General features: G+C 44.6%; 1 protein-coding gene across 2 annotated transcripts in view; it reads left to right on the forward strand.

Moving 5' to 3' along the window:
• The window catches only part of ACSM3 (acyl-CoA synthetase medium-chain family member 3), a 57,323-nt gene that overhangs the window by 34,975 nt on the left and 10,621 nt on the right, over positions 1-11,727 (forward strand). For both annotated transcript variants that reach the window (XM_006752770.2, XM_015571440.1), the window contains exons 4-9: positions 2,188-2,395; positions 6,709-6,852; positions 6,963-7,119; positions 7,378-7,457; positions 9,555-9,678; positions 11,067-11,147. In XM_006752770.2, the coding sequence (XP_006752833.1) occupies positions 2,188-2,395; positions 6,709-6,852; positions 6,963-7,119; positions 7,378-7,457; positions 9,555-9,678; positions 11,067-11,147 (794 nt within the window). The remainder of the gene's footprint in view (positions 1-2,187; positions 2,396-6,708; positions 6,853-6,962; positions 7,120-7,377; positions 7,458-9,554; positions 9,679-11,066; positions 11,148-11,727) is intronic.

Genomic DNA, 11,727 nt, shown 5'->3' on the forward strand with positions numbered 1-11,727 from the left:
ATCTTTCTTCTATCATTGACAGTCCCTCTAGGTTGTGGGCTGCTTGCCTGTGTTCCTGAGAAGCATCTACGGTACCAGTCTATAGAGTGTGTTTTCTTTAGTGAATTACCGGTATGTTTACTGGTAATAAACTTGCACTGTTTTATGTATATGTTTGATTACATACAGCCTTGTGACAGTTTTCCTGCATGTCATAAGCATTTGAATATAAATTAAAATGTTAAAATCAAATCTGATATTGTTTTACCTTTTATTTGGTGTGTGGAAGGTGTGCGGAAGAGGGGGTAGTCTTATACGGCGAGTATATAACAAACTCTGTATTTTGAGTGGAAATGTTAGGGGGTCGTCTTATATGCCCAGTCGTCTTATACGCCGGCAAATACGGTATATGCACATATGTATAACCCGTGGACACAGACAATAGGGTGGTGAAGGCCTGGAGGGGCAGGAACCAGGTGGAACGGGGCAGTGGGGGCAAAATGGTGGACATCTGTAATACTCTCAATAATAAAGATAAATTTAAAAAACACACAACATTAAGTCATTTTCCCAAAGTCACTCAGCAAGTCAGAACTAGATTTGCAGTTGCCAACATTTGCTACGAGCTTCATAAAATTTCAAATAGGAATAGCTCTTAAAAACCACCTAGTTCATTTTTCTCAAACTTTGATGTGCACATGAATCACTTGGGAATCTTGTTACACAGACAACAGTATGGGTACCAGAGGGAAGCGGGTGGGAAGGAGTATTAAAGGGTAAAGGGGGTCACATAAATGGTGGTGGGAAAAGATATGATGGGTGGTGAACACAATACAGTACGCAGATGATGTGTCATAGAATGGTACACTTGAAACCTATATCATCTTATTAACCAATGCCACCCCATGGGTAATCCTATCTAATAATAGACAAACATGGTAATTGACCATAACCTTCGCTATGCCTCCCATTGGCTAATCAGCATGATATGCAAATTAACTGCCAACAAAGATGGCAGTTAATTTGCATATGTAGGCTTGAAGCAGTGGAGCCTGACGGCCCATGGCCGGCAGAGCAGCGAGGCCTCACGTTCCTGAGGCCAGCAGAGCAGCGAGGTCTGACGTTTCCGGGGCCAGCTCCGGCCAGAACTCGGCCAGAGTGAAGGCCTGGGCCCCAGGTGCCGGAGGCAAACCGGTGCCAGCAGCCAGGGGAAAGGAAGGCCTATTGCACGAATCTCTTCGTGCAACAGACCTCTAGTATGTAATTATATGTGTGTTTTCTGATGGTCTTAGGCGACCCCTGTGAAAGGGTCGTTCAACCCCCAAAGGGGTCACGATCCACAGGTTGAGAGCCGCTGCTATAGGCAGATTCAATATATAAACATATAGTCTTGAAAGCCCATTAATCCTTTGAGAAAACAATAGCTAAAATGTGTTCAGCACTATTTTAAATTTGGCACACATTTTAATTAATTTAATCCTCAGCAATCCTATAAAGAAGGTAGCACCTATTATTATAATCCCCATTTTACAGCTGCACAACTTGGGACTCATGGAGATGAAGTGGCTTGTCCAAGGCCAACCAATTAGAGTGCCCAGCTCTGCACTCAGCCTTGCCCTTCACCTGCAGAGAGAGCAGTTAGCGCAGGCGGTGGCGGCGGCACAGAGGAGGGTGGCTGCCTCAGTCCTGCCCTCTGGGAAGGAGCAGAACAGCGTGCATTCTAAGAGGCACTGAATGAAGTGGCCTCGTGCACAGCTGGCTCGGGAGGCTCAGAAACCAGTCCTGCATGGCTGCCTTCTGCTTTGGTGATGTTGGGCAAGTTATTAATAGCTTTTGTGTTTGGGCTTTTTGGGTGAGGATTATAAATGAGTTAAAATATGCAAAAACACTTAAAATAGCACCTGACACTCAAGTACTCAATAAGTGCTGGGTGATATACTTTTCAATTAAAACCCTCTTCAAGCTGAATGTTATGGTCTTCAGATAGATAATTATCCAGCATTTACCATCCTTTCATTTTAGGCCAAAGCTTTGAGATCCCATGAAAGGCAAAAGCAGAGTAATGAAAGGAAGACAGATAGACACCTTGCCTGGGAAGTGGATGAAGCCATTCTGAGAAATGCAGAATGCACGGAGCTACCTGCACACCCCGACTAACAGGGTGGGGAAGCCTTCCTTCTAAACATTGTTTCTTTTGTGCTCCTTTAGGTGCAGTTTTCATTCCAGGGACCACTCAGCTGACCCAGAACGACATTCTCTACAGACTGCAGTCTTCAAAAGCCAAGTGCATTGTCACCCATGATGCTGTCGCCCCAGCAGTAGATGCGGTGGCATCTCAGTGTGAAAATCTGCGCTCCAAGCTCATTGTGTCTCAGAACCCCCGAGAGGGGTGGGGGGACCTCAAGGAGATGATGAAGTGAGTAACCATCATTGTTGTAGAATACCTTCCCCAAAGAAAGACAACATTGACCAGATACTCAGTCCACGAGTGATGTGATCAGAAAAATGACAATAAAAACAATAAACAGCCCAGCCAGCATGGCTCAGTGGTTGAGTATCGACCTATGAACCAGGAGGTGACAGTTCAATTCCCAGTCAGGGCACAAGCGTGGGCTCAGGCTCAATCCTCAGTAGGGGGCATGCAGGAGGCAGCCAGTTAGTGATTCTCTCTCATCATTGATGTTTCTATCTCTCCCTCTCTCTTCCTCTCTGAAATCAATAAACATATATTAAAAAACACACCACAGGCCCTAACTGGTTTGGCTCAAGGGCTAGAGCGTTGGCCTTCAGACTGAAGGGTCCCAGGTTCAAGTCTGGTCAAGGGCATGTACCTTGGTTACAGGCACATTCCCAGTAGGGGGTGTGCAGGAGGCAGCTGATCAATGTTTCTCTCTCATCAATGTTTTTAACTCTATCCCTCTCCCTTCTTCTCTGTAAAAAATCAATAAAAAATACATTAAAAAACACACCATAGGCAAAGGGAGCAGCTGGTGATTAGCACTGTGCCAGGGTGCAGCGCTCTCAGGCAGGCAGGAGCTTGGCCTGTTTTCATAGTTGGGATTTTTAGGAAGCAGACCCTGATTCAGAGATTAATCGAATTAAGAAGTTTACTAATTTCTCTTAGGATCAACACCTATGAAGGAAGGCAAAGGATGTGGGATTGGGCAAAAGAAGAAATTTATCTGCCGTGTACTCCCTAAAAAGCCTCCAGCCAACCCACTGAGGCCCCTGGAGTTTGGATAGCCCCTCAGAGCAGTTCCCAGCTAAAGTACTAGTACGAAGCCTGGCCTTAGGCGAGGCAGCTGTCAGAGGGCTCCGAGTAAGTCCTCCATCCCGGCAGCAGGGTTTAGCAGGTGCCACAGCATCAGCCGCAGAGCTGGGAGCAGCTCCAAAAGCAGAGGAGAGCAACACTGCTGTCAGCCTTACAGAACACTCATGAGTGTAGAATCCTCAGTATTCATTAATGCAGTTATGAAACGGAATTATTCTGATGCCCATGCCCTGCGGGGGGCTTCCAGGGCTCTTGTCAGGTGTTGGTTCTCTCTCAGCTTCAGGAGGACTGCAAATTCCTTGTCTAGAATGAGCTTGCTTCACTCAAGGGTTTGGGAGCATGCTCCCACCTTCTCTCAAACAGCTAACAAGTACTGAGTTCTTACCAATGGCCAAGGACTATTTTAATAAAAATAATGTGGTGGCTACAATATAGCTGCCATGTCTGTGGCTCTGGTGTATGTCAAAACTCTTCCAAGCACTTGAGATGTATTAACTCATTAATCTCACCACCTCGGGGTAGACACTGATTATACAGATGAATAAGGTCAGATGCTAGGGTCTGGCAGCGCGGGTTCAAACCCAGGCAGTGTGGCTGCTGAGCCCACACTCCTGTCTGTGACCTTCCAGGGCTCTAGTAGTGAGAGAGGGATACGGTAACTCTGCCTCAGGCTTCAGAGGAAACCATATCTGTGATAGGAGTGACAGGTACAGGGCTCTAGGTACTGCCTATTTTTAAGGAAGATAATTATGGAATCGGAGACCAATCACACTTCATCTAGCTCTGCTAGGCTTTGAAAACAGCTTTCCTGCCCTGGCTGGTTTGGCTCGGTGGATAGAGCATCAGCCTGCAGACTGAAGAATCCTGGGTTCGATTCTAGTCAAGAGTACATGCCTGGGTTGTGGGCTTGATCCCCAGTAAGGGGCATGCAGGAGGCAGCCTATCCATGATTCTCTCTTGTTATTGGTGTTTCTATCTCCGCCAGCCCTGAGCCTGCTGTGGCTCCGCTCATGGCAACAAACTTTCAATTATAGAAAACAAATAAATCCCAGATGCCTGCTTCCAGCCAGCCTCCATTGGGAGCCTTGGGTGGCGGGGGTTGTGGCCAGCCTGCAAACAGCCATCAGCCCCTCACTCAGGCTGCCCAGACACTCCAGCGGGGACCCCCACCCTGAAGGGGCTGTGGCCAACCTGCAAATAGCCATCAGCCCCTCACCTAGGCTTGCCAGTCACTCCTGTATAATAAAACGGTAATATGCAAATTGGCCCTAACAACAGAACAACTGGGAATGACTGGACACTATGATACACACTGACCACCAGGAGGCAGACCCTCAATGTAGGAGCTGCCCCCTGGTGGTCAATACGCTCCCACAGGGGGAACTCTGCTCAGCCACAAGCCAGGCTGATGGCTGCCAAGTACAGCGGTGGTGGTGGGAGCCTCTCCCGCCTCCTCAGCAGTGCTAAGGATGTCTGACTGCAGCTTAGGCCCAATCCCCAGGGAGTGGGCCTAAGCCAGCAGGTGGTCATCCCCCAAGGGGTCCCAGACTGCAAGAGGGCACAGGCCGGGGTGAGGGATCCCCCCCTCGAGTGCACAAATTTTTGTGCACCAGACCTCTAGTAAAAATATATTTAAAAAACAAAACAGCTTTCCTACATTTCTCATGGCCTGGCTGCTCTGATTGATTCGGCCTTGGCCTGATAAACTCTATATGCTTCGTAGATGCTGGATGTGCAGAGCTTGCCTACTCTCAGCTGCCCTGATGTCTGACTTACATAACAGCTCAGTTATCCTTCAGAACTAAATGCTTTCTTTCTCTTTAAGTGGGGTCCTTCCTTCCCTGGATGGGTGCTTAGATCCCCTTAAGTGTTACTATTTACTGTATTCAGAACCATGTAGATGCTCATGTGGGAAACAGAACAACAATCCTCCAGAAGTCAGCAAACACCTCATATAAAAGGAGTGAATAAATATTTTAGGCTTTGCAGGCTGTGCACCCTGCCTCTGTCACAGCTGCTCACCCCTGCTGTTGTAGAATGAGAACAGCCATAGGCTGTTCATATGTAAATGAATGGGCATGGCTGTGTTCCAATAAAACTTTATTTAAAAAAACAGGAGGTGGGCCAGAGTTGTCCTGTGGGCAGTAGTTTGCCGACCCCAGCTTTATATACCACTAGAGGCCCGATGCACAAAATTCATGCAAGAGTAGGCCTTCCTTCCCCCAGTTGCCAGCACCAGCTTCCCTCTGGCACCCGGGACCCGGGTTTCCCTCACAGCCCTGGCTTCGTCTAGAAGGTCATCTAGTCTTATTAGCATATTATGCTTTTATTATTATAGACTAGAGGCCTGTTGCACGAAGAGATTCATGCAATAGGCCTTCCTTTCCCCTGGCTGCTGGCACCGGTTTGCCTCCGGCACCCGAGGCCAAGGCCTTCACTCTGGCCGAGTTCTAGCCGGACCCGGCCCCAGAAACGTCAGACCTCGCTGCTCCGCTGGCTCCGGAGCCGTGAGGCCTCGCTGCTCCGCCGGCCCCAGAAACGTCAGGCCTCACTGCTCCACTGGCCTCGGGTCGTCAGGCTTTGCTCCACCACTTGGAGTTGACATATACAAATTAACCGCCATCTTTGTTGGTGGTTAATTTGCATATCGCGCTGAAATGGGAGGTGTAGCGAAGGTATGGTCAATTACCATGTTTGTCTGTTATTAGATAGGATTACCCATGACTTCTATTAACATACTCATTTCTTTTAAAAAATATACCACATTTTGCCCTACCTGGTTTGGCACAGTGGCTAGAGTGTCAGCCTGTGGACTGAAGGGTCCTGGGTTTGATTCTGGTCAAGGGCACGTATCTTGGTTGCAGGCTCCTTCCCCAGCCTGGGCCCTGGTTGGGGCTCATGCAGGAGGCACCCAATCGATGTGTTTCTCTCACATCAATGTTTCTGTCTTTCCCTCTCTCTTCCACTCTCTCTAAAAAGCAATGGAAAAATATCCTTGGGTGAGGATTAACAAAAGAAAAAAATCACATTTTAAAGCATTCATGGTGAAGGGGAAGTTCTGCACAAATCCATCTGTTACAACATCCTAGAATTCTCATTCTGCTGCAGGAATGATACAACTCTTGAGTGTTTAAAATGCACTAATTGTGTAAGCATACAATTAAAGGCTATGAAACTGGCCAATATAAGTGGGGTATCGATGGCAGTTAATCTGATTCTAGAAAGCACCTGAGAAGATGGAGAGGGAGATGGCATTCACCTTGAATTCAACCCAAATCACTGGGGGCCTGACCACTGGGAAACGCGATCCGAGTGGATGGTTTCTCGTCCTTTTCTGTGCCGACAGTCTGTCCTGCGGTGTTTAATGTGCAGAATCACTGCAGTTCTTCCTTCCTCCACAGGCCAGGAACAACCACACGTGTTTAACGTGCACATTCACCATAGCTCTTCCTTCTTAGGTGTGCCACTGACAACCACACGTGTGTGGAGACAAGACACGATGAGACCATGGCCATTTACTTCACCAGCGGCACGAGCGGATCTCCCAAAATGACTGCACACACCCACAGCAGTTACGGTTTAGGATTGTCTGTAAACGGAAGGTAGGCTCACAGAGCTGCAGCTGGAGGGTCCACAGCTGCCAGGTGATGATTCCTTTGTTGGTCTTTTGGATTTGTTTCCCACATGGGTCAGGCCTATGCTCTGTTCCCAGGTTCTGGCTGGATTTGACACCTTTGGACGTGATGTGGAACACCTCCGACACAGGCTGGGCCAAGTCTGCATGGAGCAGCGTGTTTTCGCCATGGATCCAGGGAGCGTGTGTATTTGCACATCATTTGCCGCAGTTTGAGCCAACTTCCATCTTGCAAGTAAGCAGAGCCCAAGAGGTCAGCGTTGAGAAATGCGTTAGCAGTGCTGCCCACAGGACTGCGCACACGTGCTCGCAGAAATCAGAGCACAACGTGATTTAAGGCATTTCACATCTAGAAAGTAAAACAACCTGAACAGATAAGTTGAGGAAAGGTGTGAGTGCATTTATGTTAGAATAATCACTGTGCCTCCCATAGACACTTAGGCACTTATTAAAGTTGTAGTAAGACCAAGAGTTTACTTCTTATACATTGCAGACGCTCTCCAAGTTTCCCATCACAGTCTTCTGTTCAGTGCCAACTGTATACCGAATGCTTGTGCAAAATGATGTGACCAGGTAAGAGAGGTTGGTAAAGAGGCACATAATGGGGAGAGGGGAGAGAAAGAGAAAGCTCTAAAATAAAAGCTCTTTCTGCCTGAAAACATAATTCCAGACTCATAGGTGTGGGATTTAGCAATCTCTTCTCCTCTCCATCCTCTTGCTCCTCTGTGATAATAATTACCATGCCCAGGGCAGGGTCGGCCATGTGCATAGCCCTGAGAGCCCAGGGGATGAGGACTGTCCTCTGACCTGGGACGGTGAAGAAGCACCCCTACTTGGAACCCTGTCCCAGCAAACAGGGGACAGCATGGATGTCCTTTAGTCTGGTCCTGATTCCATTTGACAAGGTGAATTGGTAACTATTTTTAATTGATTTTATTTAAATTTGACTAGGAAAAGTTCACATGACATAAAATTCAGTATATATATAAAGCTAATATGCAAGTGTCCCTTCAGGAGTTCAACTGAAAGACTGAGAGTTCGATCGATCGCTATGACATGCGCTGACCACCAGGGGGCAGCGCAGAATGAAGGAAGGCTCCAGCCAGCACCCAGCAGCCGGGGAAGGAAGGCCCCGGCCTGCAGCCAGAAGGCCCAATCAACCCTGATCGCTGACCAGGCCTAGGGACCCTGCCTGTGCACAAATTCCATGCACTGGGCCTCTAATAGGTATATAAGAATCTATATTGAAAGTCTTCCTCCAAACCTTGTCCTCAGTCTCATTTCTCCTTCTCCCTGAAATCTATGCGTACACCAACAGGCACGTGCTCTTCCCTTCGTCATAAATATAAATGGAAATATAATATGCACACAGGGCTGCACCTTCCCCCTAACAGTACATCCTGAACCTGTGCTGTCTAAAGTAGTACAACTCACCACATGTAAGTATCTAAAATTTAATTTTAGTTAAATTAAAATTTCAGTTCCCTGCCCTAACTGGTTTGGCTCAGTGGATAGAGCGTTGGCCTGCGGACTGAAGGGTCCCAGGTTCGATTCCGGTCAAGGGCATGTACCTGGGTTGTGGGCACATCCCCAGTGGCGGGTGTGCAGGAGGCAGTTGATCGATGTTTCTAACCCTCTATCCTTCTCCCTTCCTCTCTGTAAAACATCAATAAAATATATTTTTGAAAAAAATTTTTTTTTCAGTTCCAGACTATAAATTATATTATAGGACATGTTTGCTAAGAGAGTAAATCTTAAAAGTTCTTATCACAAACAAAAATAATCTTGTAACTATGTAGGATGACGGATATTAATTAATCTTATTGTGGTGACCATTTCACAATATATAGAAATATCAAATCATTATGTTGTACACCTGAAACTAATTTAATGTTATATGCCAATTATACTTAAAAATAAAATTCAGTTCCTCAGTTGTACTAGTCATGGTTCAAGTGATCAGTAGCCACACTGAGCAAGAGGATACTAAGTGGATAGCAAAGATGAGAGAAATTTCCATGGTAACAGAAAGCTCTATTGGACAGCACTATCCAGGAATGTCCTTGTTCTTTTTTACAGCTGTATACTATTCCATTGTATAAATATTTCATAGTCAATTTTAGACAAGTAGAAAACTTTTAATCCTGATTTAACATATTAGTTAAATATGATTACCATGTGTGGTATCCTCCTTAAGGATTTTTTGCAATAAATCATGTTTCCCATCCCCCAAATTAAAGGGAGAAAAGAAAAAGAAAAACTGGTGTGTGAGAAGTCACTTTATGATGTTAGAATGGTTTATTTTGATTGGAGAAGGGAGTTAAGAACTAAAGCACAATTAATGTTGTGATCTCACTCATATGTGGGATATAATGATCAACATAATCTAATGAACAAGAATAGATCCAGAGACAAATCACAGGGGAGGGGGGTTTAGAGAGCAACCAAAGGACTTGTATGCATGCATATTAGCATAATCAATGGACAAAGACACTGGGGCAGTGGGGCTTGCCTGGGGGTGGTCAACTGGGGAGAAAGTTATTATGTAAGACTATAGACAATAAATAAATAAAACACAATTAATGTTGGCTTTTCGTTATAAATAATCTTAATTTCCATTTCTTCCCATTTTTCCTCCTAAATTTAATCTGTGACCTGTCTTCTGAGAAGCTTTAAGTTCAAAAGCTTAAAGCACTGTGTGAGCGCAGGGGAACCCATCAGCCCTGAAGTGACTGAGCAGTGGAGAAGCAGGACAGGGCTGGAGATCTACGAAGGATATGGGCAGACTGAGACGGTACAAACCTCCCTGGGCAGACAGGGCTGGATCCCATATAGTCTGATGCATAGAAACCAAAGGGTTCATTATCTACCTAGGATTGTTTGAGAGCTAGGGAGGGAATAGAGTGATCAGAACAGTTTTAAAAAGCTTGAGGGAAGCTAGTTGCAAAAAAGCTCTGTAGCAGACATGCCGGGGACTGACCCTGAGTGATGGTTGAATGATTACTCTGACACACGTTTCTGTGAAAGAGAGGGCTAAGGGACTGCCTGGCTCAAGGAACCAGACAGCTTGTTCACCTGCCTCTTTAGGCTTTTATTGTAAGAACAGTTCGAGATAAGTTTTAACTTTTAGATGCAATCAGTAGGGTAAGTAATCTTGGGAGGACACATGTGTCTGCAGTGTCCTTTAAGCAAGGATACCTAAAGATTAAGCATAAAAATTCCAGCCAACACCCGAGGGTCTGCACGTGCACAGATTTTTTTGGAAAGGTCAAGGAATAATAGGGGTAGCTGCCTTCGGCCAACTCCTCTAAGTCAGAATTCCAAGAAACAGGGTAGCCACCTTCCACCAACTCCCCGTTTTGGAATTTCCTCCTTATAAACTTTCCAACCCAGTCCCATGCTTCCCCACACAGACACAGTTGTTTAAATAGCCTAACATTACAACCTGGAGCTGTGTAATAGAAATAGCCATTCATTAAGAAAAACTGCTATATAACTGATCAAGGTAAAGGCATTACAATATTTTTAAATGAAAAAAATTACTAGAGTTATAAAAAGATTTCCCCATATATAATAGGGAACTTACTTTGTCAAGGCTGCCTCAAAATTGAAAATGTTGAGTTGCTTATTACTTAAAACATTATGAGTTTGGTGGACAACACCATGACAAGCATACTTTAGGGTCATCTAAAGAGCTTGTAGAAATAGGAATAATTCTAAAGAAAATGAAAAAAATAACAGAAGTGGTAATTATGTAGGAAAGGGGGGTAAGATGGAACAGATAAGGGAAAAGCTGAAAGAATGTTTTCAAAGTGTATCTTTTTACAATGCACCAACTTATAAACCATAAGAATGTAGTAGCTAGTCAACAATAAAAATACCAAACATAAATTAAAATTGACAAATTTATTAAATAGGAACAGCATAAGTATCAGGCTAATATGAGTATAATGTTTTCATAAATTTGGGTATTTTAGTGATTATAAGCGTATCCAGTGTTATAACTTTATTATATATATTTTACTTAGTGTCCATCTCTGTACTTCATTAGATAGACATGAGTGCAGAGAATTTGTTTTATTTTGAACCTGGTTCCTACTAAGTTCTCAGAAACATGGTGGATAAATGAGTAAGTTTTATGTTACTGGTAACGTTACTTTATCCTTTCTTCTTCTTGACTAGGTGCTGATCTGTGGACATTTTAAGGGAATGAAAATTAAGCCTGGCTCAATGGGAAAGCCTTCGCCTGCTTTTGACGTTAAGGTTGTGCAGACACCTCCAGGAGATTAAACAGCCTGCAGTTCCCACCCCACTGCTCCCTTCCCCTACACTCCTAGTTTGGGTGATAACTTCATACTATCTTAACTTCCATGGAAAGATGGAAATGGACTAGAAATGTTAGTTCGTTGGTCTCCATTTTTTTTCTGTTCCAATTTTAGTATATGTGCTGCTGAAGCACCCATTTTTTTTTCTTTTTTTTTTATTATTATTTTTCTTCTTTTTTTTCCCTCTTTTCCCATCACCTGATTTTACCCTTTTAATTACTACCTTCTTATTTTGAACCAGTATTATTACTGCTACCACTTTACCATCTTTTAAAGTGCCATTTTATTTTCTCTTTATTTTATTTTGGGATTAGTGTTCTCCATTCTATTTTCATCGTTATATCATTGGTTGTTTCTAGTTTGCATCCGTCTACAGGGAGCTGTTGCTGGAATTTGCTGGGATTAGTGGCGGTTCAATAGGAGTATTCTCCTCATATAAAATGTCTCTTCCCCTCTTCCACTTCATTCTCTCTTTTCGCTCTTTTTTTTTCTTTTTTTTTCTCACCTTTATTTCCCCC

This window comes from Myotis davidii, unplaced genomic scaffold, assembly GCF_000327345.1.
Source record: "Myotis davidii unplaced genomic scaffold, ASM32734v1 scaffold970, whole genome shotgun sequence".
NCBI lineage: Eukaryota > Metazoa > Chordata > Mammalia > Chiroptera > Vespertilionidae > Myotis > Myotis davidii.